Source organism: Penicillium psychrofluorescens (assembly GCF_964197705.1).
Source record: "Penicillium psychrofluorescens genome assembly, chromosome: 5".
Classification (NCBI taxonomy): domain Eukaryota; kingdom Fungi; phylum Ascomycota; class Eurotiomycetes; order Eurotiales; family Aspergillaceae; genus Penicillium; species Penicillium psychrofluorescens.
In genome coordinates this window covers 1,974,408-1,996,472 of record NC_133443.1, presented here as the reverse complement: position 1 = coordinate 1,996,472, position 22,065 = coordinate 1,974,408, and the positions used below count along the sequence as shown (strand labels likewise).

General features: G+C 52.5%; 9 protein-coding genes across 9 annotated transcripts; 4 read left to right on the top strand and 5 right to left on the bottom strand.

Moving 5' to 3' along the window:
* Positions 1 to 1,848: 1,848 nt before the first annotated feature.
* PFLUO_LOCUS8019 (uncharacterized protein) lies at positions 1,849 to 4,194 on the top strand (the record flags this gene model as incomplete). The annotated part of the gene is made up of 3 exons (XM_073785713.1): positions 1,849 to 2,510; positions 2,584 to 3,276; positions 3,336 to 4,194. The coding sequence occupies 3 exons, from the start codon at positions 1,849 to 1,851 to the stop codon at positions 4,192 to 4,194; spliced, it is 2,214 nt and encodes a 737-aa protein (XP_073642041.1).
* Positions 4,195 to 4,726: 532 nt separating this feature from the next.
* Positions 4,727 to 5,164, bottom strand: PFLUO_LOCUS8018 (uncharacterized protein; the record flags this gene model as incomplete). Its single annotated transcript, XM_073785712.1, has 1 exon — positions 4,727 to 5,164. The coding sequence occupies one exon, from the start codon at positions 5,162 to 5,164 to the stop codon at positions 4,727 to 4,729; it is 438 nt and encodes a 145-aa protein (XP_073642040.1).
* A 221-nt stretch (positions 5,165 to 5,385) lies between these two features.
* Positions 5,386 to 6,144, top strand: PFLUO_LOCUS8017 (uncharacterized protein; the record flags this gene model as incomplete). The annotated part of the gene is made up of 2 exons (XM_073785711.1): positions 5,386 to 5,523; positions 5,926 to 6,144. The coding sequence occupies 2 exons, from the start codon at positions 5,386 to 5,388 to the stop codon at positions 6,142 to 6,144; spliced, it is 357 nt and encodes a 118-aa protein (XP_073642039.1).
* A 1,070-nt stretch (positions 6,145 to 7,214) lies between these two features.
* Positions 7,215 to 8,546, bottom strand: PFLUO_LOCUS8016 (uncharacterized protein; the record flags this gene model as incomplete). The annotated part of the gene is made up of 2 exons (XM_073785709.1): positions 7,215 to 8,333; positions 8,400 to 8,546. The coding sequence occupies 2 exons, from the start codon at positions 8,544 to 8,546 to the stop codon at positions 7,215 to 7,217; spliced, it is 1,266 nt and encodes a 421-aa protein (XP_073642038.1).
* Positions 8,547 to 9,455: 909 nt separating this feature from the next.
* Positions 9,456 to 12,884, bottom strand: PFLUO_LOCUS8015 (uncharacterized protein; the record flags this gene model as incomplete). Its single annotated transcript, XM_073785708.1, has 1 exon — positions 9,456 to 12,884. One exon carries the CDS (start codon positions 12,882 to 12,884, stop codon positions 9,456 to 9,458), a length of 3,429 nt encoding a protein of 1,142 aa, XP_073642037.1.
* Positions 12,885 to 13,537: 653 nt separating this feature from the next.
* Positions 13,538 to 15,608, bottom strand: PFLUO_LOCUS8014 (MICOS complex subunit mic60; the record flags this gene model as incomplete). Its single annotated transcript, XM_073785707.1, has 4 exons — positions 13,538 to 13,582; positions 13,640 to 15,261; positions 15,327 to 15,438; positions 15,495 to 15,608. 4 exons carry the CDS (start codon positions 15,606 to 15,608, stop codon positions 13,538 to 13,540), a joined length of 1,893 nt encoding a protein of 630 aa, XP_073642036.1.
* A 422-nt stretch (positions 15,609 to 16,030) lies between these two features.
* On the bottom strand, positions 16,031 to 18,203 carry PFLUO_LOCUS8013 (Phosphoinositide phosphatase sac1; the record flags this gene model as incomplete). Its single annotated transcript, XM_073785706.1, has 2 exons — positions 16,031 to 17,934; positions 17,996 to 18,203. 2 exons carry the CDS (start codon positions 18,201 to 18,203, stop codon positions 16,031 to 16,033), a joined length of 2,112 nt encoding a protein of 703 aa, XP_073642035.1.
* Positions 18,204 to 18,661: 458 nt separating this feature from the next.
* On the top strand, positions 18,662 to 19,575 carry PFLUO_LOCUS8012 (GTP-binding protein of the rab/ypt; the record flags this gene model as incomplete). The annotated part of the gene is made up of 5 exons (XM_073785705.1): positions 18,662 to 18,731; positions 18,808 to 18,827; positions 18,887 to 18,913; positions 18,963 to 19,154; positions 19,228 to 19,575. The coding sequence occupies 5 exons, from the start codon at positions 18,662 to 18,664 to the stop codon at positions 19,573 to 19,575; spliced, it is 657 nt and encodes a 218-aa protein (XP_073642034.1).
* A 750-nt stretch (positions 19,576 to 20,325) lies between these two features.
* PFLUO_LOCUS8011 (uncharacterized protein) lies at positions 20,326 to 21,991 on the top strand (the record flags this gene model as incomplete). Its single annotated transcript, XM_073785704.1, has 3 exons — positions 20,326 to 20,343; positions 20,400 to 20,537; positions 20,594 to 21,991. 3 exons carry the CDS (start codon positions 20,326 to 20,328, stop codon positions 21,989 to 21,991), a joined length of 1,554 nt encoding a protein of 517 aa, XP_073642033.1.
* Between the last annotated feature and the right edge of the window lie 74 nt (positions 21,992 to 22,065).

Genomic DNA, 22,065 nt, shown 5'->3' with positions numbered 1-22,065 from the left:
AGAGCGTGAACAGTGGGCAATCCAGGAAGGCTCGCTTGTTGTCGGCATTGATCCATCTTACACTTACATTCCGCCTCAAGGACGACGACCAGATGAGTTTACACTTGGCTCAGGAAATTTATACATTGTGTGTCGCTTGTACGCCGACCTTTGGGCTCTGTGTGTCCGAGTCAGCCTTCAATCTCTTACCTTTCCTGGTCTCCCAGCCCTCCACACCGCGATGAGCCTCGCGGTTCTCCCTCTCTGTGCGGTGACCCTCGCAGCTAACTTCGGTGCTTTCTCGGATCGATGCAACAGAGAGTTAGATAACCCGCAAGACGAGTCTTTGTACCCTGGAAATGGACTCTGTGTCATCCCCCCTCCGCGGTCTCACAGTCTCAATATCTATCCGGAAATCATCCAACGAGACCAGTACCCCATCCAGCTGCCCAGCATGGCTCACGAGATCTGTAATAATCTTACCTTCTTGAACCACCCGGGCGTCGACTACGTACCTCTAGATTCTACGCTGGACCAACTGTTTTCCAAGGTTGGAAGCAAGAGAACCCGCATGCACAACATCCGGAAGAGCATGTCTCTGAGGCGACTGTGGAACAGCACAAAGTCGTCAGGCCCATCATCGCGATCGGCATCACCTCATGGCCTTTCTTTCACGGACGATAGTCGCTTTCAATTGAACTGCGCAGTTTTGGCTGATACACCCAAAGCCTCGTTGACAATACCTGGGCGTGGAGGCTTGCCCCATCGACGCAGGCAACGCGGGAGTTCCTCGGTTAGCCAAGGGTTGAAATGGTTGTTTGGTGTATCGCAAGATTTGACTGGGTACTGACGTATACTTACCAGTGGGAGTGAGTTGTGAACTAACACTAAGATTCTCTGAGCTTGGCTTTGTTGTAGTAGTATGCCGGCAGGGCTCTCCTATTCTGTATCAAAGTACGTATAAATTAGATTATCAGTCCTTCTACATTCAAGCAAATTCTTCGGGGTGCTACTTGAAGATATTGTCCCGAGCAAGTAAAGAACAATTGCATCACAGTGCGCTCATAATGAATAAAATCCGCCTTGTCGCCATCGCCAGTGCCACTATATCTACAGCAAGCGCACGAAAACCAAAACCTGCACCTCATATAGCTAGCTCTATCACCCGCTTTCACCATAGATATATTGACCTCCCCATCAAGTCCCCATCCACCCTTGATATCCCACCAAGAAAATACACACCACCATGTCTTCCCGCTCCGCCAGCCCATCCTTCTCCCAAGACATTGAGTCAGACGGCCAAGAACCACAGCATCAACATCATCAACATCGCGGTGACAAAAAACCAGACCACTCGCGTATTACCAGTCGCGGAACCCCCGCACGACACTCGCGTCGTCAACGATCTGAGTATCGCTCGTGGGATCGGGCGAGTGATCAGCCGACGGTAGGAAAGACGGGTTCGAAAAATCGTTCGAGTTCACGGCATTGAGGATATCTTCTGTGTCAATGTGGGTCAGAGTCGCTATGGAGAGCGATGGATTTATATGTGTGGCTATATGACCCAAGTGGGGCTTTTTATATAACTTGCTACAGGTATAGATGGCTAGTGAATGTAAATTAACCAAATAAGCTCTAGATAGTCTAAGGTAGTAAGGCTCTTTGAACGACTGTTTGTTTGTTGCCCTGCCTCCATGCTTCTCTGTCTTTTTCTTTGTGCTTTCTTTTGTACATGCGGCTTTTCTTCTCATCCACCTTCTTTCCAGCCCTTCCTCCCATCATCTGTGTGCCTCCTATTGCCATCGATATCTTCTGAAAGTATCAGGCAACTCCCCTTCCCAGTCAATCTCTACCACATCATCGCCCAGTATGGACACTCACGATGTCTCAGAGGAGCCGCAATACCTGAAGTATCTGGTTCAGCATAAGAAGACTCTCCAGAATGCCCAGCGTTTTAAGGGTCAGCAACCAAAGCAGAAGCAATCCCGAGAAGATCTGATTATGGAGTTTATGTTTCGACAGATGGCGAGCAATAATATGACTCCTGACATCCATGAGTTCGCTATTCGCTCATCCTTTCTTCCTCCAACCTACGTTCCTAGTATCGCCCCGTTCCGGGAGCTCAGCAAGATCATGATCAAAGATCTTGTTCTCGAGACACACCACCGTGGCTCATACCTCCTTCTGAGAACAGTCACCCCAGCGGACAGGATGACTGCAGTCCTGGCCATTGTGGAGGATGAAGAGGGTAAGGTTTTGGTCCTTCAGCTGTACAACCAAAACCCATCTCGTGCTGCCGAGGACATACTGAATGAGGGAGCAGTGCTCATTATCAAAGAGCCGTATCTCAAAGTGATGGCTGACGGAGGCTATGGAATACGGGTGGACCACCTCTCCGACGTCAAGTTTGTCCCCGGACATGACAGGTTGGTTCCCCCATCTTGGCGTAAGGGGCCTGGGAAGAGGGATACCTTGAGAATGTCTGCCCAAGATTGGCGAATGGTGGGCAACGACTTTTTCAACAAGTCCAGGTATCATTAGGCTATTGACTGGTGAGTTTTTCCTCGATCATTCGGTCAGACATTCAGCTCACAACGGTAACAGTTACTCCAAAGCTTTGGAATATTTCCCAGCAGAGGATGAGACCTTTATCATCAAGCTAAACCGTGCTCTTGCTTTTATCAAAGTCGACCGAGCAGATGATGCTCTTCGCGATATTCCGGATCCCAAGATGTCTGAGAAAGCTTTGTTCCGCAAAGCTCAGGCATTCTACCATCTCCGGAGATACCGAGAGTGTTGCGATGAATTCAGGATTCTTTGCCAGGAGTACCCAAAAAACAGTGCCGCCAGCAGGGAATTTACGCGAGCGATCAAGCGCCTGGCAGAAAAAGTGAACGGCAGATATCCTTTCAAGCAGTTGCAGCTGGAAGCGGCAAAGCTTCGTCCACCACACTTGGACCGCGCGACATACATCGGCCCTGTTTCCGTCAGGTCTACCTTTTCTCATGGACGAGGCTTGTTCACCACAAAGGCAGTCAAGGCCGGTGATATTCTGCTTTGCGAGAAAGCTTTTGCGCATTCATTCGTCGATCGCACCGGCTTCACTCGCAGTGCAGTCATTCTGATCAACCCGGAAACGAACCGTATGACCCTTGGTGGTCAGGCGGAGCTCATCACCCTGATTGTCCAAAAGCTTTACAAAAATGCATCCTTGATGCCAGTTGTCTCTGATCTCCACCACGGTTCTTACAACTCTCTCGAGGTCTGCGAGGTTGATGACGCGCCTGTTGTGGATACGTAGGTGGCTCACATATTTCTATTCCTGTTCAGTCCTGGCTAATATTCTCATACTCCAGATTCCTTGTCGAACAAATCGTGTCATTGAATGGCTTTGGTTGCCCTGTCTCCTCTCGCAAGTCTCACATTAGCCTTATGACCAACCAAAAGGTAGAAGAGAAGTTCGACTCCTGCGGCCTTTGGCCCATGGCATCTCACATAAACCACTCCTGCTACAGTAACTGTCGAAGATCGTTCATTGGAGATATGATGATTATCCGAGCTACCCAAGATCTCGAGCCCAACACCGAACTCGTCTTTTGGTACACTCCGCCTTTTGAGGACAAACCCGACAAGCAACCTGACTTCGATCACTGGGGCTTCAAGTGCAGTTGTGCTATGTGTCAAGACATCCAAGCCACGCAGAAAATCACTTTCGTCGAGAGAGATAGACTGGTTGCTGATCTGCGGAAATATTTTCAATCTCCCCATCCAAATGGAGCCAGGATCGAGTCTACCCTCGCGACGCTCGCAGAGACATACAGTCGACCAGCCTCTGAGGTCCCCCGTCTTACCTTATGGGACCCCTATTTGAGCCTCTGTGGGGTGTACTCCGAATGGAACCAGCCGGAGAAGGCTATTGAGTGTGGTTTGAAAGCTCTGGAATCGCTGGGCTATGTGATTGATGGTGGAAAGTTCCCCCGAGCGTCCAAAACACCTCTAGTCGTCAAGAAATGGGGGTTGATGCTGGACTTGCTTGTGAACTGTTGGATGCTTCTCGCTCTGGCCTATAGCCAGGTGGCGCCTGAGCTTGAGGTGAAGGCTGAGGGGTATGCCAAGCTCACATACAGAATCTGTGTAGGTGAAGACGAGACATTCCATGAGACTTACGGACGACACGCAGATCGGCTTGACGGTTTTCTTGCTGAGGGAGAATAGTTCTCTCTTGATGAGATTGAACGTGATTCTGCGACCTTGGGGAGATGGGTGAGGATACCATAAACATCTCAGATGATGTGTACGAAATACCTGTTACAAATTTGACACGATATCAGCTCTTTGAGTTATTGATGAAATCAATAGCTATAGTTTCCCAAGTAGGTCCATAATCATGTGGGTATTCGTAATTGCCCAACGGACTCACTTCCTATGCGGAAATTCATCCGAGATCCATCACTCGGAAACGTTACCTTGTTCTAGCGCTTAGTCGGCAATATTTCGGAAGGTGGTACCTCCTTATCAATCCACACTGGATCCAAACTGTCGACAAGAAGAAGATCCTAAGCATATCATCAAGTTAAGCTTACAAAATCATAAGGAAGTGGCGATTTCTCGAAGTATCCAGTCGATGCTCTATTCGCCTCAAACACCAAAGCCAATGCTAAAATCATTAAAATTTTGTGTAAAGATCTATATCTATCTTTCCGCTTAAAGCTCAAAATTATTCATCACGCAAACATAAATCTACTATTTAAGCCTTCAATGAACTTTTGATCATGCCGTGTCGAAGTGAACGTAGTGATTTTCCCAATCCCTTTGTTTTACCCCGGAAGGCTTCTTCAATCTCAAGGAAAGTTCGGCCTTTGGTTTCATGCATGAAGATCCCACCAACAACGGCGGTAATAATGCAGCATCCACCGAACAAAAAGTATGCCCCGAAATTACTCTTCGAGAGTAGAATGGGGGTGGTTAAAGCGACCAAAAAGTTGAATCCCCAGTTGCTTGAATGGGCCAATGTGGTGGCCGATGCTCGCGTTCGCTGAGGTTGAATCTCAGCGCTATAGACTTTCACGGTGATGCCCCAGGTCACGGAGTAGATGGCTGCAAAAACATAGATCGAGACAATCACAATCCAGCGTCCAGCGCCGCTGGATTTGTGAACTGCGTTGCCGGCATAGAGGCCGCCCATGAGAAACATAATAATCCCCATTGCAATGCCGCCGTAAATGATGCTGTGTCGACGGCCCCATCGGTCTGCGTAAAGTAAACCTGGGATAGTCACGCCAAATATCACTATCGCAGAAACACCAGAAGCTAAAAAGCTTGCTTCCGACGACGCAAGACCAGCCTTTTGAAATAATAGAGGCGCATACTGCAGAATTCAGGTCAGTCATATCCAAATTTTCAGTCATGGCGAGAATTGGGGTGAGGCTTCGGGGAACCTACAAAAAGTACACCATCAATGCCACTCATCTGCTGCATACCCATCATAAAAACGGCAAGGGTGGTCCGGGCCCAAACATCCTTAGAGAAGATATCCAGGAGCTTGTGGATATTTTTCTGTCTGGGCATATCCGCGGATAATTCAACCTCTGTTATCTCTACTTGCAGCTCGACCTTTTCGCGCTCTGCACGACTCACACCCAAGCTGTCCCATACCTCCTCGGCCTTCGCATGATGACCGTGAAGGGCTAACCACCTTGGTGATTGGGGTAAGCAAAGAAGCGAAACGCAGCTTAGGACCATAGACAGAGACGCAAGTAGGATATATGGTGCTCGCCATGACAGTGAAGACTCAAGACTCGAACTTCCATAGCTTACAAAATACCCGATCACCAATCCGAGGGTAATGAGCAGCTGTGGACCGGTCGTTAGGGCACCTCTGGTGCTGGTCGGTGAGATTTCACAGATCAAGACCACGAGATTTCCAATGAAAAGACCTTCTCCTAGGCCTTCCACAACTCTGCCGACGATGAACATAGCCAGTCGAACGGCCCCGGCTTCTATCGCGGCTCCGAGGCCGAATATAAAGACCCCGATGCTGATGCCCTTGGGCCGACCGAGTCGATCCGCAACATGGCCAGCGAAAAACGAAGAAAGAGCTGCGGGGATCAAGATAGACGAGACGATGAGGCCATGGATCGTGGCGTTCTGGCTCCCTCCAAATGAGGCTTTGAAATCCTTCATGTCGGTCACCGGGCCAATGATACCCGTATCCATTCCGAAAAGAACTCCGTTCGCCGAACATAAAATGCATGCCAGCAAATATTTGGGCGGATGCCTTAGTTGAGGTGGAATCAATCCCATGATTTACGGTTTGTGCCGGCGGCGATCGTGGAAAAATCGATGTTTCCCTTCTTCCGTTGAATCGGCCTGAGCGTTATTTTTTCTCCAGATTGTTTAAAATCACTCTGAAAGATTGAAAACGAGTTCTAGGAATAATTGAGATACATGGGGGACTTTTAATCCTCTCACGAGATGTAAGAAAGAAATTTCATCTCGGTGGAGTTGGGACATTTCGCTGCTCATACAGGCTAAAGATAACTCGGCAAAGATGCCAATCTCAGTTGGTGGGGTTCCATCCTCGGCTTCAACTTCCTCTAGTTTATGCAATCTCTACCTGATAGGAAAAGACGCACCGCCTGCGTGACTCGGGATTAAACTCCCATTTGCCCATTATTATGGTTCTTTATCCTCTTTGAGGCCCGTGCAGAAAATCAATCATGATCAAAATGTGGACAAATCCCCGCAACCGCATTATTAATGCCCTCGAAGACGCGCTGAGGAGGATCTATTGTGATATCTCTTCCCCGGCATTGATACGATTCCGATCAGGCCCTTGATAGGATACGGACCAAATCCCAGGAGACGTAATCTCAGAGGTCTATCGTTACCCAAAATAGAGGGTGCGAGCAACCTCAAAAATGCACTTCTATGGATATATCTTGCTTGGGTTTTCAACTTTTTTTGTAATTTCCTATATCTACTAGACTCTTTTTTCCTGTTTCTCTTCTGAAGAAAAAACTCGTGAAAGTACAAGCTGCGTGGTAAGTTGCGATGAGTAGCCCTAACACCATAACCAAACTGCGAAACAAAATACAAACCAGCAAGAACAAGCGTAAGATTGACAGCTGGAATGAGAAAATATCTAAAGAAATCAATGTTAGAGAATTCAATCGTGCTCAAAACCCACAATACGAAACACAGGATGCTGTTGAAACAAACCCGCTGCAACCAGATCAGAGGAACATTCTCCCCTTAGTATCCGTGCCGTCGTGAAAGTCCATAGCACTGAGCTGCTCGCATGTAGCATTGATAACGTTCTCAATGAAGGCACTGGCTGGAACAGGAGCTCGAGGCGGATTTCTTGCCGAACGACGAGATTGAGAATCGGATACGTTGTGGTCAGTCCCCGATGGCCCGGGCTGATCAGTCTTTGTAGAGTGAGAGTGAGGCTGCGAGGGATTAGTCTCAGTTTCGGCATTGTCATGGTTGGTGGAAGTACCGTGGACAGCGGATTTTGGTTGTGAATTGAAGGGCACTCTGGGATGGGGAATGTCCTTTCCGTTCTGCTGCTGTTCCAAATCAGCCTGCGTGGGACTGACCAGTTCGGCGGACATGGGTTGGGCCAGGAAGCGGGACTGCTCGAAGATAACTGCCTTATTCGTCTTTACACTGCCAAGACGGATGAAGTCCTCGCCGAATCTGCGACGAGTGCTTCCCTCCTCGCCATACTCGTCCTCATCATTGCCCTCAAGGGAATGGCCCAGCTGGAGATCACTCAGGAACAAGGGCCAATTGGTAGGACGGGCCGGTCGTGGTGCAGGAATATGAGAATAGGGCCGTCGTCCGATTCCATTAGGGTTTGTGCTCACCTTCCGCTGTGAAGTTTCTTGTCGCTTCCTCGGCTTCTCACGCTGAATCGTTGAGTTGTTCATCTCCCATTGCTTGTCCAGCGGGCGATAGTTCGCGTCCCCAGGATCGACATTCAACCAAAGCGGCATCTTGTCGTCGTCGCGGATCTGGTAATGCTGCATAACCAAGCACGCAATTTCCGCGTAAGTTTCGTTGGCGTCGACTGACTGGGTCAACTTGTGATGCATGTGCTCATCATGTTGGTACAGTATCGACTCCAGGAACAGGCCCATCTCGCTGGCTGGCACGCCGTGTAGTGCCCAAAGCTTGAGCAGTTTCATCAGATTGCGGATGCTGTCATGGTTCCAGATCAGGAGGGCCTTCCAGTCACTGGTGGATCTCGAGTTAAAGTCGGTCTCTGTTTCAGCTGCACGGACAAGCTGGCTGGTATCTCGCTCAGACGGAGGGGATTCAGGACTCTCGTCCTCATCCAGCCACAGGGTCTGCAAACGTTTGATTAGATCTTTCGCTTTACGGCGGATTCTGTTACTCCGTTTGAGGGTGCATACCTGATCGGAGTCACGATTCATCCAATCTTGAACAGTGCTAGCCTGGGAGCTAGGGCTGGAACAGAAAAAGAGCTCATCCGTGATTGGAGACGATCGTTTGTTGTTGTCGGTTTCCTTTCCATTATCCTTGTCCTGACTGTCATTCATCTCCTCAAAGCTGGTCGCGGGATTTCTGATTTCCACGCTAGAGGAAAATACTTCGGATGATCTGCGAATGGCACCTGATCTCCTCAGAGAGCTTTCTGCGGGAGCAGTAGCTGGTCTGAGAAGTGCTGGAGGCAGCGGGCGATACACGACTTCGTTGTCGAGATCCTCGATCAAACGACCTTTCTTACCGCGTCGACTCATCCCCGCCCAAGCCACTCTGAGTCGTAGGTGAGGTCACAACGGAGTGAGGTTAGGGCTTGCCGATGTTGGGGTTAGTTCTGATGAGGGCTTCAGTAAGCTGTCTTCCTTGGATGAAAACGATGATGAAGATGGAGATGATGACGATACTGGCAGTCAAATCTCCCTGTCCATGACCGGATATTTATAAATTGGCAATGTGCTCTTGTGAGGTGCTTTTCCTGGGCTGTGAGACAAAGCATATTGTAGGATCTTCCACCTGTTCGGGATGTCTCTGTTCCCAATAAAGAATGATACTGTATTTTGCCGGCGACACCCGGCAGTCAAGGATGGAAGAAAAACAGGCGGTTGGAATTTTGGAAGGAGATCTTCGAAAGCTATAGTTGTGCAGGAGAGTCCCGCTGAATTTGCGTTTCTGTAGGGAAACCCCTTCGATCTGCCCTAGCACGTATCTGTAGGAATAGGCCATTTGTGCAGACGAGCTCAATGTAACTGAACAGTTGATTATTGGATAAAATACTTATGTAAATTTCGTTAACACATGTCTACTGATGTAGATCGCGAAGAGAAATAAGAGAACCAGAAACCTCGCACCGAGTTGGGTATCTGCAAGCAACGAGATGTACAAAAGTCCGAAGACAAATGAGAATCAACGTGAAGGAGACAACATGATTAACAAAAAAGACGCAATTTCCACGACCAGACCATGTCTTACAGCCACAGAACCCATCTTGCACCCGCAATAGAGCCTCGGAAAATACCGCGCACAAGTTTGAAAGCCATGACAATCAGCCACACCCACCAGAGCATTCCGACAAGAGCCCATTCCAGCACGACAAAGCCCGCCCGGCGGACCCAACGAAGCCGACGGCGGCGCCTTCGGACTCCTTTGTCGAGAGCGTCGCTAAGTTGTTTAACTGCGAGGGTGCTGGTGGTGTTGAGCTGGACGCAGAGGTCTTCCGCGTCGTTCGCTGTAGAACGGACGCGAGGCGTGAGGGTTTGGTTGACCAGCGATTCCAGATTCTTGAGCTGTGTGCGGAGAGGAGACGCTGTTGCCGTCGAGAATTGGTGCATTGATTGCTGGAATGAATGTTGGGTCATTTCAAAACGTCGCAGAAGGTTTTGGGCGGCTAGATCAAATTCGCCGATTCGTGTAACGCCTGCCATAGATGTATTGGAGCCTACAGCCTTATACATCCACGGAAGAGGTTCTTCGCGGACCGTATGGGCTCGACGAGTGATTTCTCGGGCCTTGATTCCTGACGACAAAAGAAGGGCGCGAGTGCGTTCAATTTCGGCTTTCCCAGGAATGCCATAGTCATTCAGGGTTTGGAGGCTGCGGTCAGAGATGCTCCAAGTGCGGCTTGCGTCCGTGAGCCTGGGGCGGCTCTCCTGTGGTCCTAGTGATGCTCGAGCTTTGGCGAGTCCGGTGACAGGAGGGCGCGTGAGGCTGAAGGGGTTGGATGAGTCCTTGATGCCGCGCGGCTTCACCAGGTCTCTGCCCGCACTTAGAGGAGGCCCGAAATCAATCGTTTTGCTGCGCCGCATAGGAATTCGGTTGGCGGGCACGCGCTCACGGGGGCTACCAGGGTCTGCGGCATCGCTCGCTGTGTTTCGCTCATCCTGCCGCAGTGGCGATGTAAAATTAGGCAATGTCGGTCTGAAACTTCTAGACGATGCAGTCTTGTCGGAATCTTCGCGAGTCGGGCGTCCCTGCTCTTCTGTGGCGCTCGCGAAACGGCGCAATAGCGCCTTCGGGCCAGACCGTCTATCGGGCCTTGGGTCCTCACCATCAAGGTCGCTATCATCCGATGTAATGGGAGTCGCGGACGGTGAATCTTTCGATACAGGAGTTTGTTCTTTCTTTAGAATGAGATCTCCGACTTTGGAGACTTCGTTGCCGACAATCTCAGCGATCCTGCCCGGCCCCTTGAAGATTCCGCGAAGTCCAACATCAGGATGGTGTGCTCCCTTTCGTGCCCGGGATGAATCTACACGATTGCTCTCATCCTCATGATAAGCCGTAGACAAAATATCCGGAAGGGGACTAGGGTCCAGCTTTGGGGCGCCTTCAACATGCTCAGGGAGAGACGTCAGGCTTTGTCGGCGCAAGGCTTCAGTATCCCGAATATCACCCACGACCTGATCCCTGGGTTCTTTCTTGCTAGGTTCATAGCGAGGAACAATCTTATGACGAAGTTTTTTCTTGACTGGCGAGGGAGAGCGGCTTGAAGGGGGAGACAAATTGGCTGCAATGCTTGGGAAATAGCCGGCATATACCGGTGAGTTCGGGGCGGTGCTGTCTCTTTCTTCCAAGGACATTCGCTGTTTTAATCGATCATCCATACTGCCCGTCGATGAGAATGACTCCTTTCTTCGATGCTTCCAGGGTCGGTCTTCTGATGTGCGGATCCGGGGGAGTCCAGACGATTGTGAGCCCGTAGTCTTACTTCTGCCATAATTTGGATTTTCCTGGATTGAAGATTTCACACGAGGTGGTTGAGATGAGGGTTTTGAGGAGATTTTTTGCCACGACCGGTCGCTGTCTTTTCGTTCATCTGTCCAGGAAGGTTGACGTCTTTTGTCCATTGAACTACGGACTTCCGTGCTCGAGATGCTGGAAACACTGCCTCGACGTCTCCTTATCCTGTCCCAGCGCGAGCCTTCTCGTTCACTGGAGATACTTCGGCTAGTGAGGCTTCGTGAATGACCTTTATAGTTTTGCTTTTGTCGTCCACGACCAACGCTCTTGAACTCGGGCTTCAACGCAGGACGAGGGATGGAAAGAGAATTTCGTGGTGAAGAATGGTCCGTCTCAGGGTTATCCACATCCACAGATTGTCGCGGTCTTGCCGCTGCTTTAGAGTCGGCGTGAGTGTCCGGTGCGAGATCTATTGAATCCGAGTAGAGCCTGTTGCCGTCCCTGTCCACTATCCTGACCTTGTTGACCACGTCCTCGACCCAGACAGTGTCGGCCAGAAGCTCAGCTGGAGAAAACTCCCAGTCCAGACGCGGTCGACGAGTCTTCAAGCTGCTTGTACGACTGATTCGTCTCAAGCTGGAAGGCGGTGACACTGCTGTGTTCTCCAGATAATCGGCATCAACTGTATCCGGTTGTCGCTGGCCTTGTTGGAACGACGGAAGGCTAAGAGTCTCCATACGATCATGAACTCTCTGGCGGTACTTGTCCTCGACAGTGCTGACCCAGCCATGGACTTTGTCAACATCATGCCAGCCCTCGGCCTCGGGATCAATCGAACATTTCTCCCGATACCGGACTCTCCGATTGCGAATCATTTGAAGCGGGTTGTATGCTCGGTTGGTTTGCCGGGTGGCATTTACAGCCTTGGGTTGGTCCGCGATCCTTGAAATAGAAGGCCGTGGCAGAGGAGGAAGAGAAAGAAGCAGCCGCTGATACTCATAAAAGAGATCGAAGTGTCGACGAGCCCTATCCGCTCTCGCAATAGTGCTCTCCGAAAATTCGTATGGCCGCTGGTCATCCACCACCGTAGCGGGCAGTAAGCTTAGGACGGGAGACTTCAGGCCCAGTTGCGCCGCTTGGTTTGCACCTGGCTCGGGCACAGGAGCAGCAGGCTGAGAGACGGACAAGGGTCTCCGTCCAACTGAGCCCTGGGCTAGGCCCGAGGCAGTTCTCCTTCGCGACTCATTTAGGTTCAACGCCAAGTTAACGATCTGGAGAGAATCCCTGTCAAGCGCAAGAGAGGACCGGTCCATATCATTCGTCCTGGCCTCCGGCTGTGTCGAGGTTGCGTAGGGTTGTACATCAGGCGGAGGTGTCGGAGTCTGCTGGACCGTTCTCGGGGTCGACCTGCCGGCTGTAGAAGGAGCCTCGGACGAAGAGTGTTTATTTCGGCTCCACGGAAACCGTGATCGTTTCTTGGGCACGACAATATCGTCGTCGGGGGCAGTATGGTGCTTCTCTGCACGCGGCTCCTTTGGCACAGGCCGGTACGAGCTGACCCTGGCGCTCTGGGACCGCGGCAAGAGCGCAGAATCTAGCAGAAAGCTGCCTGAGTTTTGCGTCCTATGCTGACCCGAGACTCTCCTTCTGTCCCCTTCGCGAGAGCTGCTCCCGAGCGTGCTACCCTCCAGCGCCCCACTTTCTCGATCTTCGGTCATTTGGAGAGCTGCGCGTCGAAACGACCCGCCTCCGGACCGGCTCAGGGAGGAATTTCGGTGGAGGGAGTCGCGAGGCGATGCATCTGTCGGAGACATTGAATACCGTTCGCCCGGCTGGTTGGGTCGGCGCGACATCAGAGCCGAGGGGAGGGCTAGGCACGCAGCTGGGTGGCCAAGCCCGACTGAGAGGCTACTGATGGTGCTCGATGGTAAGGTACGAGCATGAAGGCGGTCGACAGCAAGGGAGCTTGAGGTGTCTGGGGAAGTGGAAACAGAGACGGGAGTCGCAAGCTCCAGTCTAGACCGCGTGAGGAATTGGCTTATGTAAGACTCTGCAGGCTTCAGGGATACGGCCCTGTGTGGGATGAAGTGACCCTTTCTAACACTTTCAAGGAGAATGTCATTATTATAGAAGACTGTTCTGAGCATCGCGTGAACACCTGGTCCCACATGCACTCAGGCTTACAACAGGACGGCAGGGTTGCCCAGTTGGAAATCCACTACACATGGACAACTATATATATCCGCTGACAACATAGGAAAATCTAGCATTTGGGTCTAACCACACAGAGTTACAACTAAAGGTACAATTCCTGTAGAAAAAACGAAGATATACAGGATAGATCCAAGCCAACACTGCTCGGCACATGCGTTTACTCTACCCGCAGGCACTGGAGCCGGGCCTCAGCCTCGATGACCTGTAAAGATGTAGTGTTAGCCGGGGAAACGTAGATTGGGGACAGGAAAAAACTCACCTCGAGTGCCTGCTTGACCTCCAGAACCCTACGAACATCGGCCAGCCAATCCTTGCTCAGGATCTTGGCCCAGCCCTGAAGGGTGTTCATCTCACGGGCTGCAGCATCCACATTGCCCTCCTCCAGCAGGGTCTCAGTCCGGACGAGAATGCTCTCCACGTCATCGCCACCGGCAAGGCCGTCCTTCTTGAACATAACCTTGCTCAGCATCAAACTAGCGGCGTGGCTCGCGATACCGGCGTCCTCGGGAAGCAAGCTAGCCTTGCGGACCTCGCTGGCCACCCGACGGAAGCGCTCGATGATCTGCGACGTCGAGGGGATGCCGCGCTGGTAGGCGGTGGGGTTGATGGAGGCAATGGCAGCATCGACAACGGGGTCATCGGCAGCCAGCTCCTTCACGGCAACCAGTTCACGAACAAATGGTCGCGGGGTTTCGGCGCGCTCGAGAACGCTGCGGACAGCGTCCACAGCGACCTGGAGCTGCTGGGTCTTGAGGTTGGTGTCAATGACATTGCTCCAGCCCGAAGTCAGCTCCTCAAGCTCATTGATGTTGGCAGTAAGTTCATCCAGCTTGCCGAGGCGACCCTCGCGCTCGCGCTCAACTAAGTCCTTGACATCGTGAACGTATTTGCGGTTGAGCTCAATAGCCTGCTCCACCAGTTCGTTCTGCAGGCGCTGCTCAGAGATTTCCTGGGCGCGCTGTAGTTCGGTCTTGATCTTTTCCTGGTATGCGAGAGCGAGCTTCTCCCGCTCGACCTCAAACTCCTCCCGATACTGGGCGGCTTCGGTACCGCGCATGTCCTCGAAGCGGCGGATCAGCTCCCGTGCCGACTCGTCAAAAGTGGAATGAGCTTTGTTGATCTCCTCTTGAGCGGCCTTCTGGGCATCACTGCGGAGAGCCGAAATCTTCTCGCCAATCTTCTGCAGCTCCTCTTTGGCCTTGGCAATTGGCGCGGAGTACTTGCCGGCGTTCTCATCGGCGCTGATCACAGTGACAATGTCGTTGAAGGTCTTGACCAATTCCTGGACTACGGCTTCATCATTACCCTGCATCTGCAGCAATTCGATGGTGCCAGCAGCAACAGCTGGCTGCCTAGGCTCCTCCAGGGCAACAGGCTTCGTTTCCCCTTTCTCAGCAGGCTTAGCCTCCTTCTTGCTCTTCTTAGCCTTCTCATCCTTGGCCTTTTGAACTGCAGAATTCCGCTCTTCAGGCTTGGCCGATTCGGCGTTCACCAGCCCCTCGTGGGAACTCATGTGAGGGCCCTTCTTCGAGACATTGGCACCAGATTCTTCAACATCAGCGACCTTCCAAGAAAGGCCACTATTGCTGGAGATAGTAACTGGCTTTCCATCTTCCCTGGGTGAACCGGAGAGGCGGTTCGAGTGGCGGGAGGCACTGGGGAACCGGCGATAGAAGTCACGCTCCTCGAAGTAAAGAACGCACTCCTCACCATACGGCACGAATTCGGTAAAGAAATCGTGGAAGTTGTCGGACTTCAAGGCCAAGAAGACGCTTCCACCATAAGCCAAACCAGAGGTGAGGATCAAATAAGTCAGGAATCGACGAAAACGACCGGATTTGCGAGGCGCGGGTGTTTGGGGTGATGGTGGCACATTAGATTCTAATAAGATGTCAACATTAAGACACAATTGGTAAATGGAATTTCAACAATGGGTGCTGATGTACCTTGTTGCTCAGCGGCCTTGGCCAGGGTCTCAGGCGGGACACTCGATTCGGAGGAAGGGGAGGCAGGCGTGACACCACCGGTGTTCGGCGGTTTGGAATCGGCGAAGAATCGCTGCAAATATTAGCAGCGAAGCAACAAAAGGTGATCACACGAGAAGGGCCTCGTACCTGACCGGACAACCGGCTACTAGCCCCGGCTCTGGAGAGCCATTGTGATGTGGCGCGCTGGCGAGCAGAGTACGACAGGAGATGCCGACTCGGAGCAATTGAAGAGCGCAGCATGACGAGCCGCACAATCGCCGACGGTTGGAGAGGGTGGAGGGGGAAGGGTGTAAAGGAAGAGAAAGATGATGCTGCCCTGCGATCGGTCCCGATCCTGCGGGCGGTCAAGACCGGCAGTGACTGGATGTCGACCCTACGTACTATCTAAACTAAGATCCGTTAAGTAGTGGACATCCGCTAGGATTTCTGAGATATATGGACTATAAACTTAACTTGTGATAGTTCGTATATTTCTAGGTGCTAGCAGCATGTCGATTCAGAACAGCCCTCAGGAGGGGATAATAGAATACAGGAGGAATGGTGGAAGCGATACAGACAGATATAACACTATACCGGAGAACAACATAGGAGACAAGTGGGTGGTAAAGAAGATGTAAATAAAGGGGCAAACGGGAATAAAGCAAAGTCTGAAGCGGCGAGAATTACTCGACCCTGGTCTTTCCTTCTTCGAGGAAGCCCAAGCGAGCGTTGCTGATTCCCCGCTGGTGTCGACGCGAAGGAAGCAACTTGCCGACGAGAGGGTCAGTCCTGGCTTTGAGAAGAGCGTCCTGGTAGCCTTCGGCGCCAGCGACGGGCGTGTTGAGCTTGGGCCAGTTCACATAGAGCATTCCATGTCCGTTGATGAAGCGGAAGGTGTAGACACCAACGAGCAGCCAAAAGACCACAAACAGACGGAGCGGCCAGACTGCAGCATCGGGCAGCTGCCGGGTAAAGGTGGCAACCAGAACCATGAACACACTCGCAGCGAATGTATACGGCAATGCTTGGATGATGAGCGGTCGGTTGTCCACAAACAGTTGAAAGCTGCCAAACGTCGAGTCCGGGGGGAGATAGGTACCGAGGAACACATCGAATCCATCCTGGCGAGGACCGTCCATGAAGTTGTTGCGCACATAACGGGTGATGGAATTATTCAGGTCCTGCAGCATTCCGATCCGCGTGCGCTTGCCAGTGCGAGTGAAATCGGTCTTCAGGGCACCAGTACCAGAGTAGGACTTGGAGACCACGTCCGCATTATCCGCCCAGATATTGCGGAACAGATTCTCGAACTCCCGGTCGTCGTTGGCCGTTTCTCCCGGGCGAAGCACACCGGCATCCATGAGCTGCCGCGTCACCGCCCAGCGGCCGAGCATGCTTTGCACTACATTGGTGCGATCCAGGCAATCCATGCAGTTGGTGCGGACCACACTCGATTGTGTCGACCGAATGTCTAGCTGACCACCGGGAGCCCCTGGATGCTCCACTCCCCGGAAGTAGCCGCCCTGAGCCAGTCCATCATTCAAGCGATTCATGAGCAGTTCGGCACGATGCCACTGGAGCCCCTTGGTTTCGTTGTGAAAGTCAAAGTATACGTAATGGAGATGGTCCATCTCTTTCTGCTTCGGACCTGGTTCCAAGACATGCATCTTCTCGGGAGACTTCTCATCAGCGTCCGTGGTTTCGTGGGAGGAAGTGACCAGTGTGCGAACCAACTGCTCGTAGGCGCTTTTGACGCGGTCCTCTCGGCCTTTCTGGTTGACCAGGTTGACCAAATAATTCTCGCCATACAGGCGAATCTGCTCAGAAAAGTGCTTGCGGGCCGCTTCCACGGCAGTCTCAACACCACGAACCTGTAGCTTCGGTGTATATTTAAGGTTGTTGACCTCGGCCCAGAACACCGGGACGCTCCCTCGAGTTTGCACAAAGGAGTAAAGCTGCAGGTCCTGGCCCGCCTTGCCGTTGGTCATCGATTGCCCACCCGCAAAGCCGGACAGTCCACCAGTCGAGTCATTCAGAATAACAATCTGCTCCGTCTCGTTGTAATTTGAAACATGTCCTTGCTCGTCAATCCCACGGGAGAAGTACCGCGTGCCTCCGCGGTGTCTGGATCGCCGGGTGATCAGGGCGAACGTGAAAGGGGTTGACTTGACTCGCGCGGCCGTAATGCGCAGCATGCCAAACATCACTGGCAGGATGTAAGGGTCGGCTCCTGGCTGCGGGCCGTAGCGGATTCCACTCGTGTCATTAGCACCTAGACTAAAGTCGATCAAATCTGATTGAATGAAGCGGTTCCAGAAGAACCGGTCGTCGGCGGTCTGCCACATGGGCAGACTGGGCGCGCCTTGGGATTGTCGCTGGAAACTGTTGGTCAAGTCTAGGGAGTAGGAGAAGTACATGGGACCGGTGCGGAGGAGGTCTTTCAACAGTGCCAGGTACGTATCCTCGTCGGTGTCGTGGAGGGGGCGTTCGCGCAGGGGCAGAAATTCGGTTCCGGCAACTTTGTAAACCAGATGGCCGCGCAATCGTCCCATCGGTTGGGCCTTGGTGATAATTATGATATACCTGTCTATTCCGGGGGGATGTGGTCAGCATGCGCGTCCCGCCACCCTGTTCTGCATCCAACTTACCCAGCTTGAGCTTGACAATTCCCAGAATACCTGCAATGCTGGAAATGCGCTTTGCACCCGACAAAGGGCCATTGTTCAAGCGCAAGTCGCCGGTTGGGCGCTCGACCACGAGTGTTGGGGATTGGGGCGAGGAAGGGGAGGTAAAGGCATAGTGGGAAGGCGAGGAGTGGAGATTAACATCCCTGAATGGGAGTATAGCAGGCGCCATGGCGCCTAACGGGAGAGAGCTGAAAGCGTAGCGGTGGTTGCGGAAGAGAAAGAGCGTGTGGGTTCAGCGCATGATCGAAGACACGGGGATGCCAGGCACACATGATCGAGAGACTACGGTAGGCCCAAGTAAGCACTAAGTACTAGGTACCTACATCCACAGCAAACCACGGGCCACTTGGCCTGTACTGGATACCTGTGCCACACGCCACACACACCGCCCCGCGGCAGAGTGGCTGGGCCTTCCGTCATCACTATTCCGGCTGCCTTCCACTACATCTTCTCCCTCATCCTCTCTCCAAACCCCCCCCCCTGAAACGCCACCTTGCTCTGTCTTTGGCCGTACGGTCTTTGATAGGGACGCTCCTCGCTGATATCGAATCTCTTCATATCGCCTTGTCTCTCGCTCCTTCATCTTTGCTTCGCGCCCGTTGCCGACCGCTCTCCTGATCAGCAGCCATGGCTTCCAGACAACCAGCAGGAGCCCGCCCCGGCGCGCGGTTCGCCCAGTTCAAGCTTGTTCTGCTCGGTAGGTCATCCATATACATCCTAGCCGTTATTCTGGCTGAAATGATTACTAACACCTTGCTGTTCCGTCTCATCAGGGGAGTCTGCCGTTGGAAAGGTTCGGGATCATTGACTGCATTTTTTTTGTCGGTCGCTAACATCCTTGCTATCTTCTAGAGCTCTCTAGTGCTGCGATTCGTGAAAGTGAGTACCTCAACATCGCTAGTCCAGGCAACATGTGCTAACTACTCAGGATCAATTCGATGATTACCGAGAGTCGACGATCGGCGCCGCTTTCCTGACGCAAACCATCTCGCTCGACGACAGCACCACCGTCAAGTTTGAAATCTGGGATACCGCTGGCCAGGAGCGATACAAGTCATTGGCTCCGATGTATTATCGGAATGCCAACTGTGCTGTCGTTGTCTATGACATCACGCAGGCTGTATGCCGACCTCCCCCAATTTACTGCCTTTTCCGTCGCGGAATAGAAGCTAACTTGCTGGATGATATGATAGTCGTCGCTGGACAAAGCTAAGTCGTGGGTGAAGGAGCTTCAGCGCCAAGCAAATGAGAATATTGTGATCGCCCTCGCCGGCAACAAGCTCGATTTGGTCGATGAGAGCCCAGATAAGCGGGCCATTTCTACCGCCGATGCCGAGGCCTATGCCCGCGAGGCGGGTTTGCTTTTCTTCGAAACATCGGCCAAGTCTGCGACCAATGTCAAGGAACTCTTCACAGCCATCGCCAAGAAGCTGCCGCTCGACCAGGCTGGCCCGCGGAACCTTCGGACGACCCCACGACCCGGCGTGGACTTGCGTCCCGAGGCACCTGGAACCCAAGGCGCCGGTTCCTGCAACTGCTAAACGACAATCACCCTTTTCTCTTCCGCAATGGGCCGTGCGATGCTGTTCGATTACTTTTGACTCTCCCGCCCCTTCCCATGGCAGCTTCTGGCTCGGGCTAGGGTTGCCTTCTCCCATCACTACTCTCTCGAGCTTGGCTGCTCCTGCTTCCCACCCAACCGTCTCGGTGCTCCTCCTTTGATTTCCTTGTCCTTGCTCGCCTGCCCAACCGAACTTTGCTGGGTCTGCCGCCGGTAGATTGATTTTCTCATTCGCCCAAGGACATATGGAATTGGCTTTAGATATGACGTGGCAGGGTTTCCCCTGTGTCTTATTTGTTTCACCGTTCCACCTGTACTCCTGTTCTATTTCCACCTGGCGTCTGCATCTGCTTTCCTCTCCTAGGCTCCGTTTGGGCTGAATTCATACTACAGCTATTATGTTTCTCTTTCTATCTATCTCCCGGACTCTAGTATGCTATCCTCGAAATAATACACTTCTTCACTTGTATGGCAAAGGAGTCCATGTGTAGTACTGGAGCTGTATATATAATCACGTGAGCTCGTGCCCAGCTTTTGGTTTCCCGCGGGCAAGTCAGTTCGTCACTCCACTAGATTTCCTTGTCATCGACTGGCCCGGGGGTTTTTTTGCGCAACAAACCCCCCAACTTTCTGATCGCCTGGGTTTCATTTGTCGATGCGAAGATTTTGGCGAGCTCTTTATTCCTGGCAGTATTGTCCACGGCGCCGAGTCTCTACGCACTCGCCCGCCATGGCTCATACATATGAGGTACGGCGCGGAGGTTGTCGGTTGGGCTGGGAGTTACTGACATTAAATCTGTGCAGGCTGCGATTACAGCGCTCAATTCCCTCCAAACCAACTATGCCATTGTGGAGGAGCTGCGGAAGGCCAAATCGCGGGACGACGTTAACGAGCGCTCCATCCCGGAGATGGTGGAATGGCTTGAGCGCATTGGATACAAGGTACGCCGGTCTGACCTTGATCGGAGCTCATTCTGATCTTGTTTGTTCCGTTTTAGCCTTCCGATCTGAACCAATTGAACCCTGTTCATGTCGCTGGCACCAAAGGCAAAGGTTCCACCTCCGCATTTATTTCCTCGATTCTCTCCCAATATACCAAGCCGGAGCCAGGTCAATCGGCGCCGGCGATCCATAAAGTTGGACTATACACCTCTCCACACCTGCGTTTCGCCCGCGAGCGCATCAAGATCGATAACACCCCGTTATCCGAAGAACAATTCGCGCGTTACTTCTTCGAGGTATGGGATCGGCTTGAGGAAGCTGCCAAATTGGCAGGACAGAACCCCACTGCGCCGGGCACCAAGCCTCAGTATTTTCGCTATTTGACCCTGATGGCGTTCCACACCTATATCAGGGAAGGCGTCAATGCAGCAGTGATTGAGTGTGGGATTGGAGGGCAGTACGATTGCACGAATGTGATTGAGCAACCCAAGGTGGCCGCCATAACAAGCCTTGGTATCGACCACACCGCGCTATTGGGAACCACAATCGAGAACATCGCATGGCACAAAGGCGGTATTATCAAGCCTGGCGCACGAGCCTTTACTGCGCCGCAAGCTCTCAGCGCGGAGAAAGTCCTGACCCAGCGCGCTGAAGAAAAAGGCGTCCAGCTGGATGTGGTGCTGGGCCATCCCGAACTGCTTGCCGACGGCAGTCAAGTCAAGCTTGGTCTGGCCGGCGACTTCCAGTATACGAATGCCGCCTTGGCTGTCTCAACCACGGCGGAGTTTTTGAGGAAAGTCGGCGTTGCCGGCATCCCAGAGAATATCTCATCCGAACCTCTACCCCCGAACTTCAAGAAGGGTCTGATGGAAACCCGTCTCGGCGGCCGCTGTGAAACTCGGACCGAAAAGAACGTGGCTTGGTACATCGACGGCGGCCACACGTTGGAGAGTATTCGGCTGGCGGGCTCATGGTTCGCATCCCGAGTTCAGGCGGACTCCTCCTCAAGCGACATTGCGACCAAAAAGCCGCGGATCTTGATCTTCAACCAGCAGACCCGCGACAGCACGGCTCTTGCTCGCGCTCTACACGAGACGCTAGCCCTAGCGCTTGGATCCACGTCCCCATTCACCCACGCGGTGTTCTGTACCAACATCACCTACAAGCAAGCGGGTTACCGGCCGGATCTGGTCAGCATGAACACCAACGCCGACGACGTCGAGTTGCTGCGCGTGCAGAAGTCCCTCGCGGAGGCGTGGAACTCGAGTGACCCCCAAGCGCAGGTGCAGGTGTTCGGCACCATTGAGGAGGCTGTGGATTTTGCGCGCGAGGTGGCCGGTGCGGCGCGCAAGGATTTTCCCGAGGAGCGGTCGCCCGTCATGACTTTTGTTACGGGCAGTCTGCATCTGGTGGGCGGTTTCCTGGATGTGGTTGAGACTAAGCCATGCCCGTGAATGAAAACATAAGAAGGCGGCGGTGTTTTGGGATTTCAACAATTCTTCTGGCGATACCCTGTGAATAAATCGAG